Source organism: Antechinus flavipes, chromosome 4 (genome assembly GCF_016432865.1).
Source record: "Antechinus flavipes isolate AdamAnt ecotype Samford, QLD, Australia chromosome 4, AdamAnt_v2, whole genome shotgun sequence".
NCBI lineage: Eukaryota > Metazoa > Chordata > Mammalia > Dasyuromorphia > Dasyuridae > Antechinus > Antechinus flavipes.
Genome location: NC_067401.1, coordinates 398,931,086 through 398,949,893, shown reverse-complemented (window position 1 = coordinate 398,949,893; position 18,808 = coordinate 398,931,086). Strand labels below are relative to the sequence as shown.

At 36.0% G+C, this 18,808-nt stretch overlaps 1 protein-coding gene across 7 annotated transcripts; it reads right to left on the bottom strand.

Moving 5' to 3' along the window:
- Positions 1–319: 319 nt before the first annotated feature.
- GLRX2 (glutaredoxin 2) lies at positions 320–14,148 on the bottom strand. Of its 7 annotated transcripts, none has more exons than XM_051998738.1 (6): positions 13,970–13,987; positions 12,520–12,676; positions 11,060–11,149; positions 8,125–8,188; positions 2,590–2,766; positions 320–604 (listed from the first exon to the last, which is right to left on the bottom strand). In XM_051998738.1, the coding sequence occupies exons 4-6, from the start codon at positions 8,185–8,187 to the stop codon at positions 467–469; spliced, it is 378 nt and encodes a 125-aa protein (XP_051854698.1). In that variant the 5' UTR covers position 8,188; positions 11,060–11,149; positions 12,520–12,676; positions 13,970–13,987; the 3' UTR covers positions 320–466. The 7 variants fall into 7 exon arrangements, with proteins under 7 accessions (XP_051854698.1, XP_051854701.1, XP_051854697.1 ...); XM_051998741.1 differs by lacking the exon at positions 13,970–13,987 and adding an exon at positions 9,539–9,637; XM_051998737.1 differs by lacking the exon at positions 12,520–12,676 and having other exon boundaries at positions 13,970–14,068.
- Between the last annotated feature and the right edge of the window lie 4,660 nt (positions 14,149–18,808).

Sequence of the window (18,808 nt, the reverse complement as noted above, 5' to 3'; positions counted from 1 at the left end):
TAAAAAACTATAATTAAAAAAACAAAAAAAAAAGGAAAAGAAAAAGTTATATTCCAAAGGCAGCTAGGTGGCGCTGTGAATAGAGCACCAGCCTTGAAGTCAAGAGGACCTGAGTTCAAATTTGAACTCACCACTTCCTAGCTGTGTGACCCTGGCGAGATCACTTAACCCAAATGCCTCAGCCCAAAAAAAAAAAAAAAAGTTGTATTCAATTATTGTGTGGTTTCACTGCTCATACACAAATTAAAAATACAAAGTAACAGTCTCCATGTTGCCAAAAAACTTAGTCTAACCTTAAAGGACTTTAAGAATAAGAATATTTAATAGGTTTCCACACATCTTTATTGTTCATTTCATAGGCCATTCTTTGCGAAAGATTTCACATTTTCAAAGAATTTTTTAAAACATTTTATAAGCAGAATGACTAAAAAGCTGACATTTGCCAGCACAGTCAAGGCAGTCTACATTACTGTCTGAAATTCTTTGATCCGAACTTTTTTAGGTAACACTGATGAACTAATGGAAGCAGCTTGCCTTCTTTGTGAAGCCTATGAGTATCAGTTGCTCCTCCAATAAAAGTCCCATTGACAAAAATTCTCGGAACCTGGATACAAAAAATAAATCATTTATTATTTTATCTTTTTTCTGTAATGTACACATAATACTGCATAATTTATACACTAAAATATCATAAGTAATCATAATGCACATAAATATAATGCTTGAACATTATCAAAAGTTTTAGCATACAAATGCTAAAAAATGCATATCTCTACACAGGATCGTAAAGGTGGAAGAGCTCTTATTTGAAAATCATCTAATTTTTTTTTACATGTAAAGCATGTAATAACAAGTAAAAACAATTTTTTACATTCCTTTTTTTTTTTTTAAGTTCCAAATTTTCTCCCTTCTCCTTCCCTTCTCTCACTGAGGAAGCAAGCAATTTGATAAAAGGTTATATATACATGTGTAGTCATGCAAACCAAAAGAAATTATATAGTCTTATAATTTTTTTTTATAAATAAGAAAAATGGTTTTCAGAAAGGTGAAGTGACTTCTCCTGGCTCATATAATTAGGACATCAAGATCCAAGCCAATGTAAATGCCATCCCCTTTCAGGTCATTTTCCCTCACCCATCCTAATCAATTTAATAGTCTTTCCTTCCAGATGTATTTCAGACTTCTCTAATGCAACCAGGAAATAGAGTAAATAGTGGTGAACTTGGTGTCAGGAAGATTTAAGTTCAAATGGAACCTCAGACACTAGCAGAGTGACCCTGGGCAAATCACTTAACTTTTGTCTGCCTCAGTTTCCTTTTCTGTAAAAATGGAGATAATAGCACCAACCTCTCATTACAGATCAAATGAGATAACAAGTTCTTTACAAACTTAAAAGTGCAGTAAGAATTCTAACTAGTGTTACTGGCACAATGTAATCCCAGTGTTGTACAGTTTGAAATATAGGTTGTGTTTTATACACATGTACATCAACCTACCTTTCTGGTTTTCTCTCAAAACTCTGCTTACATATATGCTAAAACCAAATTGAATTATGTCCCCATTTGTTGCCCTCTCTCTCCTCTGTCTGAAATGCCCCAAACTGCAACTCCATAGCACCCCTCTGGTCTCCACAGTCTGGCTTGATCTCTCTTCTGACTCTCACAGTACCCAGTACCACTTTTATGGCTCATACCTCTCCTATGTGGCATTTTAGTGTTTTATGTGCACTTTTCCCTTTCTTAAGGGCAGGAGTAGTATCTTATTCATCTCTATCTCTTATAGAACTTAGCAGAATGCCTCACACTTATAAATCTTCGAAAAGTGACTGAATTGACAGCTATTTGATGGTTAAATATTATGAAAACCTCTAAGTTTCTGAGGCTAAAACATTTGGAAGACTGGCTAAGCTCCCCATTATTGTAAATTATATAAATTCAATTGTATTAGTGGAATGAAAACAAAAATAACCTAAACAAGATAGAAAATATATAATTAGAAGGGAAACAGTAAGCTTTCAATAATATGTTTAATGGACAAAACTGTCCAAAGAAACCAATAGAATAAATTACATAGAGTTTAGTGTCCATGTGAACACTTATTGAAGAAATTTTAAAAGGTCACACAAAGATTAGCTTGCTAAGAAAAAAAAATTCTGATGCATTTTCCTCACCCTCTCACCAAAGAGGTCAGAAGAAAAATCTACACTTTGAATTAACGGTGCTGTTTTCTTGTCTTGCCTTCTAGTTCTGGTATCCAAAGAGTACTAGAAGGTTTCCCCTTTAACAGGAAAGTCCCACTTACTTGACTTGAGGACCTAGACCTCCAATTATCTGTAACCAGAGACTTAAATGTCTGTGGGGGACTAGCCATACATAGGTCAGGTATTGTGTTAAGTAATGAAGGAAATACAAAAATAACTTTGGCATAGTCTTTACTTTCCAGATGGATCATAATGAACTTAAGGATGAGCAGCTATGTACATACATCTCTATATAAAGTAGACTGTCTTAAGAGAAGCATAAATGAAATACTTAAAAAAAAAAAAAAAGTTCATCGTTTCACAATATGGAATTTAAAGAATTTACTCACAGTCCTTGCACCAGTCATTTTGTGAAGAGCATCCTGAAACTGGCTTCCATATTTATGCATGTCCAATTCCACTGCGGTATATTTTATATCCATGTCATTAAAAAGCTTTTTTGCCATTGTGCAATAAGAACAGGATGTTTTTGAGAATATCACTACACAATTATGTGTAATTGTTTCCTGTAATAAAATGCATAAATTTATAAGTCTCTTGACTTTTTGTTGTGAAAGTGACTTTCACGAGGTGGTTTAGGCATTTTAATGGCACTAATAATCAAAATTAAAATTAAAACAATAAGATCCTTTCTTTTATGATTGGCATAAAAAAAAAAAACTTTTTTTTTTAAATAACAGAAGATTCTTTTTTTTTTAATAATAACTTTTATTGACAGAACCCATGCCAGGGTAATTTTTTTACAACATTATCCCTTGCACTCGCTTCTGTTCCAATTTTTCCCCTCCCTTCCTCCACCCCCTCCCCTAGATGGCAAGCAGTCTTTTATATATATAACAAAAGATTCTTGAAGAGGTGATAGGTTTTCATTTATTATTGAAGGAATTGCAAAACTGCTTTTTCTAAGAGGGAAATTAGTTAATTCACAATAAAAGTTACAAAAATAAAAAATATCATTTAACCCAACAATTCCAATGTCAGGAATCTAATCTAAAAGTATTATGAAAATAAACATTAAAAAATATCCGTTCAAAGGTCAAGACGTTCAAGGGAACTAATGCAAAAAAAAAAAAAAAAAAAAAGTCAAATGAAGGTGGCCTAGCTGTACCAGATCTAAACTATTTTATAAAGCAGCGGTAACAAAAACCATTTGGTATAGGCTAAGAAACAGACTCATTGATCAGTGGAATAGGTTAGATTCAAAGGATAAAATAATCAATAACTTAAATAATATAGTGTTTGACAAACCCAAAGACCCCAGTTTTTGGGATAAGAATTCACTATTTGACAAAAACTGCTGGGAAAATTAGAAATTAGTATGGCAGAAACTAGGCATTGACCCACACTTAATAATGTACACCAAAATAAGGTCAAAACGGGTTCATGATATAGGCATAAAGAATGAGATTATAAAGACCTGTGAAGGAGGAAGGAATTTGTGACCAAAGAAGAACTAGAGATCATTGTTGATCACAAAATAGAAAATCTTGATTTTTGATATCAAACTGAAAAGCTTTTGTACAAACAAAATTAATGTAGACAAGATCAGAAGGGAAACAATAAACTGGGAAAACATTTTTACAATCAAAGGTTCTGACAAAGGCCTCATTTTCAAAATATATAGAGAACTGACTCTAATTTATAAGAAATCAAGCCATTCTCCAATTGATAAATGGTCAAAAAATATGAAAGACAATTTTCATATGAAGAAATTGAAACTATTTCTAGCCATATGAAAAAGTGCTCTAAATCACTATTGATCAGAGAAATAAAAATTAAGACAACTCTGAGATACCACTACATCCCTCTCATATTGGCTAGGATGACAGGAAAAAATAATGATGAATGTTGGAGGGGATGTAGAAAAACTAGGACACTGATGCATTGGTTGGTGGAGTTGTGAACGAATCCAGCCATTCTGGAGAGCAATCTGAAATTATGCTCAAAAAGTTATCAAACTGTGCATACCCTTTGATCCTGCAGGGCTACTCCTGGGCTTATATCCCAAAGAAATCTTAAAAAAGGGAAAGGGACCTGTATGTGCAAAAATGTTTGTGGCAGCCCTTTTTGTAGTGGCTAGGAACTGGAAATTGAGTGGATGCTTATCAATTGGAGAATGGCTGAATAAATTGTGGTATATGAATGTTATGGAATATTATTGTTCTGTAAGGAATGACCAATAGGATGATTTCAAAAAAAGGCCTGGAGAGACTTACATGAATTGATGCTGAGTGAAAAGAGCAGGACCAGGAGATCACTATATACTTCTACAACAATACTATATGATGATCAATTCTGATGGACGTGGCCCTCTTCAACAAAGAGATGAAGATGAACCAAATTAGTTCCATTTGTTCAATAATGAATAGAACCAGCTACACCCAGCAAAAGAACTCTGAGAAATGAGTGTGAACCACTACATAGCATTTCTAATCCCTGTGTTTTTGTCTGCTTCCATTTTTTATCTCCTTCACAGGTTAATTTTACATTATTTCAAAGTCCAATTCTTCTTGTGCAACAAAATAACTGTATGGATATCCAGCCTTATCATTCCACTGGAACTGCCCTCTGAAAAGTTACAAAAGATCTTTTAGTTGCCAAATCCAATGGCTTTTTCTGACTCATTCTCTTTAACCACTCTGCAGTCTCAAACAACACTGAGTATTACTTTCTCCTCTTTGATACTCTCTTCTCTCTAGGTTTTCAGGATATTTTCTCCTCATTCTCCCCCTACATATCTGACCTTCTCAGGTTTCTTTGCTGAATAACATTCAGATCAGCCTTCTACCTACCCCAGGTGTCCCTCAGGGTTCTCTCCTGAGTCCACGTCTCGTCTCGTCTCCCTCTATAGAAAAAACTATACTATTTCATTTGGTGATCTCATCAGCTCCTTTTAATTTAATTTTGATCTTTATGCTGATAATTCTCAAATCTATGTTGCTCCAATTTCTCTGAACTTCAATCTCTTATCTCCAACTGACTTTTGGATATCTCAAACTGGATGTCCAGTAAACATCTTAAATTCTCTCTGAAATGGAACTTGTCTTTTCCCCAAAACCCTCCCTTCTCAACTTCACTTTTACTAAGAGGGCAATACCATCTTCACAATTCCTCAGGCTTGCAATTTAGGAGTCATCTTGGATTCCTCACCATCTCTCACCCCACCCTGGCAACATCTCTCCAGTGTACCCTCTTTTTTCCTCTGACACTGCCCACTCTAGGCTGGTCCTATCACTTCATGTTTCAACTATTTTAATAGCCTCCTGGTGGGTTTGCCTGCCTCAAGTCTCTCCCAAGTTCAATCCATCCTCCATTCAGTCACTAAAGTAATTTTCCTAAAGTCCGAAAGTTCAAACCAATAAAATCTCTACCCAATAACTTTCATTGGCTATCTTGCTCCCAAGGTCAAATAAAACCTTGCTGTTAGGCATTCAAAGCCCTTCATAACCTTGCTCCCTTCTACATTTACAATCCTTTTTGGCACCTTACTCTCCCTGCTACATGCTCTTTCATCAAGTAACATTGGTCTCCCTCCTGGAAGCTCCAATCATAAAATACCCCTCTCAATTCTGGGCATTTTTTTCTATGCTCTAAGCTGTGAATACTCTCCTTCCTCAGTTTCACCAAGTGGCTTCCCTGCCTTTAAGTCCCAATCAAAATATCACCTTTTACAACAAGTTTTCCTAACTCCTAATTCCAGAGCCTTCTCTCTGTTAATTATTAATTATTTATTCTACTTGTGGTTTGCTTGGAATATACTTGTTTGCATGAAGTTTCTCACAATAAGTCATAAGGTCCTTGAAGGAAGGAACTGTCCTTTTCCTCCCTTTGGACCCTCAAAAATACAGTGCCATAGTATGTGCTTAATAAATGTTAAGTACTGCTAAAATAAGACTTGGTAACTGACTGGATATATGGAGAGGGGAAACAGAGGTATCAAATATATCTCAATGATTGCAAAATATTAGTGACTAGAAGATAAGGGAAACAAAAATAGGAATATAAAGCAAATAAGACACAAAGTATCTGGGATAGAAAGAAATTTGAAGACTTTTACAAAATAAAGCAAATCAAAAAAGCAGAACCAATAAACATGTACAATACAAGAGAAGAAATAAATGATAATATAATTGATAAGACATTTTTAATTTTAATAAAAAATAATTTAATAAATTATCTCGTGATGGGACGGCTCATCCTCTGGAAGTTTTCAATAAACAACTTTTCTGCTTTTTACTAAATGATCTCTGAGTAGTCACTCTGGATAAGGGTCTTCTACATCCCTCACAATGGAACGATATATGATGGCTATCTTCGAATATTTGCGGGATTACATGTAGAATAATAATAAACACATATTGCTTTAACATTTATAAAGTGTTTTACATATATTCTTATTTGATCTTCACTACCATCCTGTGAGGATCAATGTTATTTATTACTCTTATTATACAGATAAAGAAACTGAGGCTGAGAGAGATTAAATGGCTTACTCAGAGTCACATAGATGATAAGTGACAGGCAAGATTTTAACGCAAGGCTTTCTGACTTTCAAGTACAATTTTTTATCCACAAACATGTTCTGCTTATCTCTGCTTCAGTATAGAACTTCAAGAGATGGGCAGAAATGCAAAAGGACAGATTTCAATTTACTTTAAGGAAAAACTTCCTAACAAATTAGAGCTTCTCAAGAGATGAATGAATTACTTTGAGAGGAAACAACTTAGAAGTTTTAAGTAGAATCCTAGTATAAATTTCCTATCAGGTATATGGTAAATTATTTCTGATAAATAATTTCTGATTTTTAAAATTTCATCTTGTAGAATTCAACTTTTTTAATGTTTAAATTTCTTGATACAGACATTAACTTTAACATGTTTTTTAAGATGATTATAACTCATAAGACACTTTTAGTACATTAATGGAATGAAGGAAGAGAAAAATAGAAGGCAGATTTTACTGAACTAACTTCAGCTAAAGCTGAAAAGGAAAGGGAAAAAAGAAAAGATTAAAAAGGCTGTATGAGAGAAAAGAGTGAAAATGGGAGAACAAAAGAGGAAGGAGGCAAAATGGTATTGCACAATCTAAGAAGAGACTGTAGTGAAGAGGTACCAATTTGATTATGCTTCCTACATCAACACTTGTATAGAATCAATGGAAAGGCTTTATTATACAAAGATCTGAAGGTGAAATCTAGGACTCCTTAGATGCAAGGACTATATTTTTCATATTTTTTTTTAATAGCAGATCTTAAAATATTTACTGAATTAGCAAATATTCTGCAGTACTAATGATGTAAAGTGAAATTTTGAGTAAATCCATTCACTCAATTAAGATTCTGAATTCTGTTATCTGTTATGGGCCAGAACTCTGAACTTGAAATAAAGATTCTTACAAGGTGCTAAGTTAGTGGAATTGAGGAGACATTTAGCATGGTTCAATATGACTGATTTAATCCTACAACAATTAATGGTCTACTAGTGATATAATGATTAGTTTATACTCAATATAGAGCATATAAGCTAGGAGCCTCAGCCAGGATTCAATTCAGGGAGATCAGAAGCCACAGAAGACAAGCACACTAGAAGCTGGCAAAGACAGAGAGGTAAAAGGACTGGCGGCAAGCTCTTGGAACCAAGAAGAGAGAGAGGCCTCTAAGAAAGCTAACTGAGCCCCAGGAAAGGAGACAAGACTTTTTGAACGAGATAATAAAGGATTTGGACTTTTAACACCTGGCTACTCGTGTGGTGATTACTGAACTGAAACGAAGGCTGCTCCCAGAGACCCCCAGGGAAACCGAACCAAGGAGAACATTACAAAATTCTCTTTCCATAATCAAAAATTAGATATTAAATTGCACTCACCTGGATCTGATTTATAGGAGTAATTTCTGATTTATCCATGGAAGAGGATGTTCTGTTCCCCATCCTAAAATAGGGGAAAATTAGTATTATATATTTATGGGTTATTTTATACATTTTAAGGCTAACAAATTATATACGTATTTTAAGACAAGTAAAAAAAATATAAGTCACAAAACAGATAAATTAGGTGAAGGCCATTCACAACACCAAAAAAAAAAAAAAAAAAAAAAGAGAGAGATCATTTAATCAAAGTATTTATTTATTGAAGAGTAAATTTGAATAGTAAATTTTCCACCTCTAACTCAAGTGCATTTAATATGCATTCTCTTCAATTTAAAAGAATTTACTGTGCAAAGCACAATATACCTCAGTTCTCGTAAATTATAATTCCATATGAATTAATCAAGAAAACATATCCATATCAACTTAAGTTCAGTAAACTTGTTTCTATTTTAAATTTAATTTTCTTACATAACCCAAAGTTTAGCAATTTTGTGCTGAAAATTTGAGAATTTTTTTTGCATACATTTTTTACTATCTTAAAAAAAAAAAAAAAAACAACACTATGGGTAAAGTACTACTGTCCTATTGTCACTTTGCAAGCCTGTACTACCCTAGAAAAAAAATCTTGTATGTATAAAATAAAAAATGGCACCTCTATTCCCCTAATCTAAACACTATTTCGCAACATCTTTTTCTTCCTTCCTTCCTTTCATAACTACACTGCAGTCCTAAAGTATATTTAGCACAAATTAATGTTGAGCCAGTATTTGGGCAATTGATTTTTAAACACAAACTAGGATTTTAAATTTGCTGTCCACAAAAGTTCTTATGGTGTGGACATAAAAGTAGATTTCTTAAGACTGTTTTAAAGATGTCAAATAGCAAAAGATTAGTATTCAGAGGTTTGTTTAATAAGGAGATTTGCTATCAAGTGATTCCCCCTCCCCCCAAACAAGTCATGAAATTCATTTTATCTTGAGATTTTAATTAAAATGATTTGTCATGTTATATTGTTTCTCTTTCCAGCTTTGTGCCAATTGAAAATTTGGTAATCATACCTACGCTTTCATACAATCACTGATGACAGTAGAATGGATAATAGGGCCAACATCTCCATAGCATTGTAATAAACACAGACCTTCAGTCTGATTTCAATACTTCAAAGATCTGTGGTTTCATCCATATGAATTCTTTCTTCAGTTAATGCATAGGACAATCCCCATCCCTTAGCAAAAGTTTAACAAATTGTCTCAGTCTTCAAAATAAACAATAAAATCCTAAACAATAAAATCATCACATCCGATCCTCTATTGGTGACAAGATTTCTCAAATAAGGTTAAACCAATCCTCAGATGACACCTTGTCATCAAGCCCATCCCCAAAGCCTTTCTAATATTAAAGCAAGACTTGCCAGAGCTTATGCTCTCTCTGCTGGCATAACTTTCCTCCACCTATAGTCACATCCAAGTCATTTGAAGTACTTCGAATTTACTGGAAAACCATGGTGATCCTAGATATGAGATGACATCAAAGCATTAATCAAAATTTTGGGGGTACTTTACCCAAATGATTGGAAATCCATTTAACAGTACTAGCACCATCTAGCTCATGTTTCATCCTATGATCCAAGATAATCAACTCCTAATAATTACTAATTTTTCCTTTCTGAAATAGTTTTAATAGATGATCAGAAAAGAATTACAATTTCTCAGTTGAATAGGATCTCACAGAACACAGGATCACATATTAAGTCTGACCCTATCTTTTCACAGATGAGGAAACTCAGGCACAGAGATTTAATGACTTGTCAATTATTATTTATGTAATTATGGCATAATCAGAAACTCTCTTCCTGATTTCCAGGCAAGGCCTTACCACCATACCACGCTAAGTCATGTAGTAGAACTCCCTAAAATTACATACATAAAAATAGACCTAGAGTGATGAAGTCACTTACCTAAGGAACAAACCTAGTCTCTTCACTCCCCCAACCAGTGTCTTTCTCACAATAAAACTTTAAAAAGGCAGTACTTAAAAAGCTCAGGATAAACATACACTTCTGGTATTAGCTATTGTCTATTTCTCAGCTCAACAAGTCCAGGAAAGTTTTAACTGCCTATCCAGAAAAACTCTAGGGAACTGATCTCTATTACTACACAAATTAACTTTAGAGTGAGTGATATACTTAGAAAGAAAACTGGTGTTCTTTATTTTCTTTACAATCCATAAAGTCTATAAAATTCCTGGTGGTAAAGTTAATCACAGAAAGTAGGGACATTAGAGGCTATCTAATCCAGACTATTTAATCCTGAAAAAGAATTCTCAATAAACTGTTATTCACCTCATCCCAATCCACTTAGGAATTACTTGAATAGTTAGAAATTTATTCTATATAGTGGGCCTAAATGTACTTTGAAATTTCCCTTAAACTCATTACTTTACTTCTGGTTAGGTCTTCTAGAGGCAAGCAGAATAAGATTAATTCCTCTTCCAGAGGATAGTCCTTTAAATACCAGAAAACTGCTATCATGTTCCAATGTCTTCCTCTCCTCCAGGATCTGGAAATGTACAATTCCTTGAACTGATCCTACATGGCATATTTTCATTCCTTTTGCTTTTTTCTGAGGACTGTCTTCTGAATACATTCAGCTTGTCTACATCATGTGGTAAAATTGGCAATCAGAATTAAAAACAATACTCTAGGACAGGATATATCAAAATTATAACCTCATTGTTCCAGACACTATGCTTTTCTCAAAAATGGAAAATGATCACTAAAAACTAGCATTAAGAATAGAGTTTGGCAGACTTTTTTTTTTTTTTTTTTTATGTAAGGATGACTAGACTTGGTACTTAGATTTTAGCACAAAAGTATCTCCTTAATATGTTTTGTTTTTTTTTTAATTTTGCCAAGAATATGAATGAAACTTACTTGTCTATAGTTTGTAGGCCTCACCATCTTCTCTTTTTGAAAACTGGGACATTTTCCACTTCTCTAGTCCTCTAATACACCACTCATTTTCTAAGATCATTCAAAAAAATAAAATAAAATGCTTGATATCTGGACGTTCTTTCAAAGGTCTAGGGTATCAAGGCATGGGGAATCAAAAATTGTTGCCTAACCATCTAATCTCTTAACTTAGGCTTTAAGGCTCTAACTACTCTGTCCTATTCTACTTCAAGAAATTTTACTTACCATGGAAGAGAAAATGGAATCAAGGTAAGAGCTAAGTTGTATGATTCCTTACTAATTACTCCAAATCATCAACCTACCTCCAAATCTTATTATTCCATTTTCACCAGCTTACTTCCCCCAAGTCCACATACAATAATCTCTTCATTAATCTTTCATAGCTTTAAAAGATTAAAAAAATTATTTGTCCAACATAAACTTAAGACAAAAGTAGTTAGATGTTTTTAAGGGCTCCTTCTTTTTCCATAGCTAGCTGATGCAGTAAATAGCATATTGGACTTTGGAGTTAGGAAGACCCAAGTTTCATTTCTGCCTCAGACATTTACTGGCTGTGACTTAGGGCAAGTCAATTTCTTCATCTGTAAAATGGAGATAATAACAGCACCTACTTCACAGGATTGTTGTGAGGATCAATTAACAGATGCAAAATATTTCTGCATAACTTCTATAAATGTTAGCTATTATAAAGAGAAAATCTTAAAATTCTTTAGAAATGATATCCTCCCTTCCCCCCAAGTAGATTTGATTAATAAAACTGTTTATATCCACTTCAGGAATTTTTGTCTAAAAAACTAGGATTTGTACTTCACTATATCCAGTGCAGGATAAATACTAAAACCTCCTTGCTATATGGCTCTTTTTCTTGACTCCATGGAGATCAATAAATCAATAAACTTTTTTTTTTTTTTTTTAAAGCACCTTCTGTCACCAGACACTGTACTAACTATCAGGAATACCAAAATAGGCAAAAGACAGTCCGAAAAGCTTACAATTTAACCATTACAATTTAACCATAAGATTACCACCAAAGTATCCTTTGCATATAAAAAAGCAACTGAGTAGATAACAACTTACTTTCTACAGATCAGCCTACTCATATGCCGCCCTTTCTTAGGGTGTATTATTTCTACTATCAGCTAATCTCAACCATTTTGTTCTTTATAAGCTCCAATTTTAGAATGACAATTTTAGTTCTTTATATTTGGAGGGTACTTTTCTTCCCACTCCCAAGGACTATGAATATTTACAAACGATCTACTTAATAATATGACCTAGAATTACATCAGGAATTGATGTTAAATTTCTTGTGTAGTTTTTAGAATCCTCGTAGAAAAATCAAACATGCTCTCCTCCTATCTTCTGAGCTCTTCTACTTTTTTCAACATTACTAAAAACAAAATGTGTTCCCAATATCTCACCTTCAAAATCTTTCAGGACCAGAAGAGGTTAATATGTGTCATCTTAAGCTGGACAGATGATCTCATTTACAGATATTCCTTCACTATCTTCTCATTAACTTCCTTTGCAATTTCCTCATTACATATATTCTAACACTTCCAGTTCATATGCCAGTATCTTTGCCCAATGGAAACATAAAAGAACAAAGTGGTTCTGTTTTATGCTAACAAGTTAACATTATACTCCTGCAAATAGAAGGTCTTCCCTTTCTTGTTTTTCTGCTCAAATGTAACTAAAAAAAAGATTCTATATGATCGTTAGCAGTTTTATTCCTCCCTCCCCCTCCTCCAGATCTATGGGCAGGGATGATCCTTACTAAATCTCTTAGATTTTTATAAAAATCCTTGATTGATTCAATTCTTTTTCTAACCTTCCTGAATGTCCCTTTTCCGCTGTCCAGGAATTCTGGGGTCCAATTCTTCAAAAAGAAGAACAACTTCCTCCAAATTCCCTTTAGATGCCGAGTAAGGAAGGGATCAACAAATGACCCCTCTCTAGTTGCTCAAAGCACTTACCAGCTACATATAAAGAGTCCTGGTCTTATTTCCTCTTCCCTCAGGGAACAAGGAAATCATTTTTAACAATTGCTAGCACATCAATGTCACAAACAGAGAAGCCAAATTACCTCATTTTATCTCCCAAACTATCCACCTAAGATAGATGCTATTATCTTCATTTCACAAGTAAGACAAGTGACTTCCCCAAGCCACCACTATCTAGTCAAATTTGAACTCCAAATTTTCCTGACTCCAGAAGAATTATTACAGACTCTAAAGTGATATATAAATTCTAGCCATAAAAGCTAACTAGCTTTTATTTTTAGAGGGTGAAGGTGGTGGGGAGCAATTAAATTCCTAATGGAAAACTAACTTCTTCCCGTCTCTTCCTTCTCTTTCCCCTTCCCCGCCCCCCTTTCCCCCCAGTTTGCGGGTAAAAGATAAAATAAATTTTAAAAACAGTGGACAGAAGCTAGGAACTCGTCCCCTACTTGTCTCGGGAGTTCTTAAGTGGCCCAGAAAATAGATTTCGAGGGTGGTAGCCTCTCGAACCCCACCCTCGCAGTTTCTGGCGTCCAGAAGAAGGGAGGTGAAAAGGAAGACCCCAGCCTACAGGAGAAAGGGAACCCCCGGCCTACGTCAGAACCGCTACGTAGACAAACCCACAATTATGTGACCATCTCCCCTCCCCCCAACGCTGAGGCTGTCTACCCACCGCGACCCCTCGGAGAGCATCAGGCAGGAACAGCTCCCTTCCTAGGCGCAAGGACCCCCCCTCAAAAGCTCGTTTCGGGGGCGCTGAGACAATTCCCTCAGGCCTGAGGCTTACACCCTCTACTCCCCCGACCCCGATACTGGGGCCGCCCACCCTCCAAAACCGCACGACTTCTCCCCTCCCTCTCCGACACCGTACCCTAAGGTGACTGAGGTGTTCGAGCCCCAGCGGCTCGCCCCCGCGATCGCCACAGCTCTGGGCAGGAACATGGCCCGGGAAGGGACAGGGCCCCTCCGCCGGCGGCAAGGCCTCCCCTCAACCCCCCCAGTTCGCCCGCGGCCCGGGGAGCCCGTGGAGTCAGTGGTCAGAAGAAATCCGCCCCCCACCCCCATTCCCTTCCGGGGCCGACCTAGTGCGTCAGAGGAAGCGGACGCCGCGTCGCCCAACCCCGCCCTGTTCCCAGGCCCTGCTGGCGACGCCGTGACCGGTTTTACCAGCGTCGCCACGGTTCCTCCCAGTCTCGTGTACGCTTCTCCCCGCGCCTCCGATGCCGCGGCGCGTAGGTTGCGCCTACCTGGCATGGGAGGCGCGGGCGCAGTGGATACCAATGCTGCTTCACCTTCTGATGTGCCCAGTGAGTCGACGGGCTCCGGGAGTGAGCTCCGGGTCTCGGCTGGGCGGCCTTTATCGCAATCCGAGCTCAGCCCTGGGAGCGGTGAGAATTCGGTGGTGGGAGAGAGTGCCACCGGCTTGGAGGATGGCGTCTGGCACTTGCGATCTTGAGATGCTAGTCCGCCACTAAACTGCATTCACTGTATGCAACCTAGAGTCCAGGCTGCAGACGGGGGAAGAATAATACCTTGAAAAAGCTAATCGTTAAAGATAAATGTTACTATTTTTTGATTTTGCAAACCCTACATTTCTTTATCCCTTAACTCCCGTGTAACAAGTTTTCTAAAGGAGAAAAAAACAAATCAACCAAACAGTATCCCGGGAAAAGTCGGATTGTCTATGTAATGTCTACACCCATGGACCTCACCTCTGCTTGTATTTCCAATTTGCAATTAGTTAGCACTGTCCCAGGCACCTAGCAAGAAAGGGCTTAATAGACATTGCGTGTTTGCTTGATGATCAACGTGTTCTTTAGACTCTACAACATTAATTTTCTTTCTTTTTTTTTTGGGGGGGGGGGAGAAATAACCAATTTGGTATGTGACCCTAAAGACATACTATCGCAGTTAATTTGAATGTCATTTACCAAGCCAAGCAATAACAGACCTTTGGGTTTTATACAATTCTCAGCTACATAATTACGGAGAGGTTTCTCGACATCTTTTGTATTTTACTTATAGGACAATTTTATAACTTGCTTTTAAAGACATAATATAAGGACTTTATGGAAGCCGATGGCAAAAATTGCCCCTGAAATTTCAGAAGCACTTATTGAAACCATCTGGATTGTTTTATTCTTCATGATAAAATAGCTGAGTTTATGATTGTGATTGCTGAGATACAAATTGTAATTGTTTCTGATTGGGTTCTTTGTTTTCATATTGCATAGTAACCCATAAAACACAGACTGTCACAAATACTTCTAGAGGTTTGTGATTTCACCGAGGTGGGTACTTCTCAGTGGTACAACCTAAATGGTAAAATAACAATCGGAGAATGAAACAGGCTGTCAGACACAGTCAATGTGTTCATTTATTTTGCTTAACTTTACTTTGTAATAAGAGAGGGTTCTGTTGAGACTTATTGAGAATGACAATAATGAGGGGAAGGAGGGAACCATGTTTAAAAAAAAAAAAAACACAAACACAGATTATAAATCTTCAAGTTCTAAATCCTATGATTCTTTAAACCTAAAGGCTGAGAATAGTGTCTTCACTAATTATATCATGACATAGCTGAGTACTGTATAAAAATCAAAGGGTAATAATCATCACTTGACGAGAATGGGACCAGTTCTTAAAAAATTGTACATTGTAGATGAAGTCTAGATCAAGTGCAATATTTGTCAGGTCATTGGTTATTTCAAGGTTTGCATATTGGATGGACTATTGAATACATTTACACCAATAACTTCTTTTTCACATTTTCCTCAGAATACTGAGACAGCTATTAAGAGTAGATTTTTTTTTTTTTAATAAAAGCTGTAATGACCCCCAGACCATACTAAGATGTTTCTGGTTCTTCTGTTGATTTGCACTTGTACACATGGAATGTATGAGGTGTTAAAAAAGAACTAGCATCTCTGGTATGCAGGCATATTAAGCCCTTTACAAGGCTGTTTTTCTACATTTAGTGTCCAACTAGTGTCTTAATTCTCACTTGTGGTTCCCAAGTAGCTGTTATGCATAACAGCCACACTCTGGGTGAGCCTTCTCAAGCAAGGGCTAAACCAGATTGAGGGTAACTGACAGCCTGTCTCCATTGTCTTTTCCACAGGAATGATCAGATGAGAACAATTTGTTCCTATAGCCATGAAGGTTCCAGAAAGCAGGCAATGTAGAGCACTTAGAATTTAGACAGGTATCTGGGATGCCAAGGTCATTCCACTGCCATCCAGACTATCATTAGTTATCCTAACCTTTGTCTTCCATTGAACTTTAATGATTCTGAAAGAGTGAGGCCTACAACTTGGTGCAATTTTGTCTTATTTAAATCAAATTAACACACAAGCTATCAGCCCCAGAAAACAATGTAAACATAATTCAATGAAGTCAGCAAGCATATATTAAGTATCTGCTATGTGCCAGGCATTATACTAAGCACTGGAATTTTGAATTTAGATTATGAAAGATACACCTGCTGCTATAATTTTCCATGAGTCAACATGATGTTTAGAATATATTACAAGAAAAATCACAAACATTTAGAATGACTAATGACTTTCAGGTTATTTGGAATTTAAGTCATAAAGTTTTCTTTTTTTTTTATGTACATAAAAACAGCATGAGAGTTAGCTCTAAGTACTAATACATGTTAACTAGTGTTTTAGATTGTTATATTAAATGTCAGTCAAAAGAAACTATAAGTCCTGTCAGTCCAACCTGCTATCCTATATAAGAATTAAATAATTGAAATAACTACCTGTCGTTTGGCATTATCTGCTAAAAAAAAATGATGTGTGTAGAGATTTTTTTTTTTTTTTAGTCTTCAAGTGTTCAGGTGAAAGCACTTAAAAGCTCTAATTCTCTCCCTCGCCCCCAAATATATGAGGCACTGTGTTTCTAAATGGAGAAAATTAGAAAAGCAGGGGCAGAAATATTCCTAAATAAGGTTCCAAAATGAGGTCTGAACTGCGTGTATATATATAAAGGTCTGTCTCCAGGCAAGCCCTGTCAGTATAAAGTGCCCGTGTGAGAAAACATAATGCTAATTGATTGGGATGAAAAAAAGTCCCTGCCTTCAAAGAGCAAAACATATGCAGAGAATAACAAGTGATTATGTACAAATAAAGTATGCACAGGATAAATAGGAAATAAGAAATGGAGAGAAAGCACTAGAATTAAGAGGAAAGGGGCAAGGCTTCCTGGAAAAGATTGAATTGTATTTAGGATTTGAAAGAGACCAGGAGGTCAAGAATGGAGAACAACCAGAGAAAATTTTGATTTAATATCTTAATGGAGCGATGACAAGAAAGCCAGTATTTGGATCAAAGAATATGTGGGAGAATATAAGACTAGAGAAGGAGTGAAGGGTGGGGAGGGACTATGTTATTAAGAGTTTTGAATACTAAACAGAGGCTTTTGATTATTTTAATCTGTAGGTGATAGCCACTGCAGATTATTGAGCAGAGGGGAGACATGGTCAGATCTGAGTTTAGGAAAATCACTTTGGCCTTGGTGGAGGATGGACTGGATCAGGGAGAGACTTGTGACAGGGAGACCAATGTATGGCTATAGTCCAGGTGTGAGGTAAGGAGGGCCTGCACCAAAGTGATAGTTTCAGGAGAGAAGGGGGTGTATTAGAGATATGATGCAAATTGACATGTCTTGGCAATATAGATTGCATATGGAGGATGAAAGTTGGTGAGGAGTCAAGTATAACAGCTGTGAACCTAAGGAACTGAATGGATGGTCTTCCTTCCTCTCCAGGATACACTGATTTTTCTGTGCTCCAAGTTCAGTACAGCTGAATTCTTTAGAATTCACAAGTATCCTGGTCTATGTAATCCTAATTGGATAGGTCCTCCAGAGCCTCCAGCTTAGAAAGGGACCCAGGCCAGTGTTTTCAAGCTTCTCCTAGCTTTATTCTAAAAGTACAAGATATAACTGTCTATTCCTTCTTGGTCTTTCAACTTTTTGGGTTGTATTCCTCCATTAGAATGTATGCTCCTTGAGGCCAGGGATTTGTCCTCCTTCTTGTATATTTCCTATATTTAAGACAATATCTAACACATAGTAAGTGCTTAATATTTGTTGAAATGCTTGTGGAGTAATATACCACTGAAGAAGCAGGCAGGGAGTTGATCTATGGAATTAGTCCTGAAAATCCATAACTTTCATCACCTCTTTCCTAATGTTGTAGAGATACCCAAATATAAAAGAAATTAACTGCTTGTATAGTAGAACAAACTAATTTGCATGAGCTTTTTCCTGACCACTACCTTGCATCATCTATTTAAAGAACATTCTTATAGCCACAAAATGAATGTTTTCTAGTCCCACAGTCTTTGTAGTTTTAAGAAATCAACACAAAATGCTTTCTATTAGGAAGTGGAAAGATGTTTTTAAAAGAGCTTATTTAAAGGATTAAAAATTTTTTTTAAAAATTATATTCAGTGCCATCTGGTGTTCAAAATGTGGCATTGACTATTACATTTATTCTCTGGAACTTTTCCCCTTATCATTACAAGTAACCAATATTAACCATTCCCTTTTTTCCTTTTGTCTAAAGGATAAAATACTGTTTGGATCTTTTTTTTATCTTTTTTTAAAAAAGTTCACAGAGAAAAAATGAGGAAGGAGTCTAGAACTAAAAATCTAAGAGAACACCAATAATCTAAGAATTGTTTGGTTGATTTGATTTTTT

Bases quoted from the DNA above. Each gene is read 5' to 3' on its own strand.
- GLRX2 (XM_051998735.1), bottom strand. From the start codon at position 14,040: ATGTTCCTGCCCAGAGCTGTGGCGATCGCGGGGGCGAGCCGCTGGGGC. The intron at 8,189-13,969 runs GTACGGTGTCGG...CCCCTATTTTAG, and splicing joins AACACCTCAGTCACCTTAGG to GATGGGGAACAGAACATCCT. The intron at 2,767-8,124 runs GTGAGTGCAATT...ATTTTATTACAG, and splicing joins CTCCTATAAATCAGATCCAG to GAAACAATTACACATAATTG.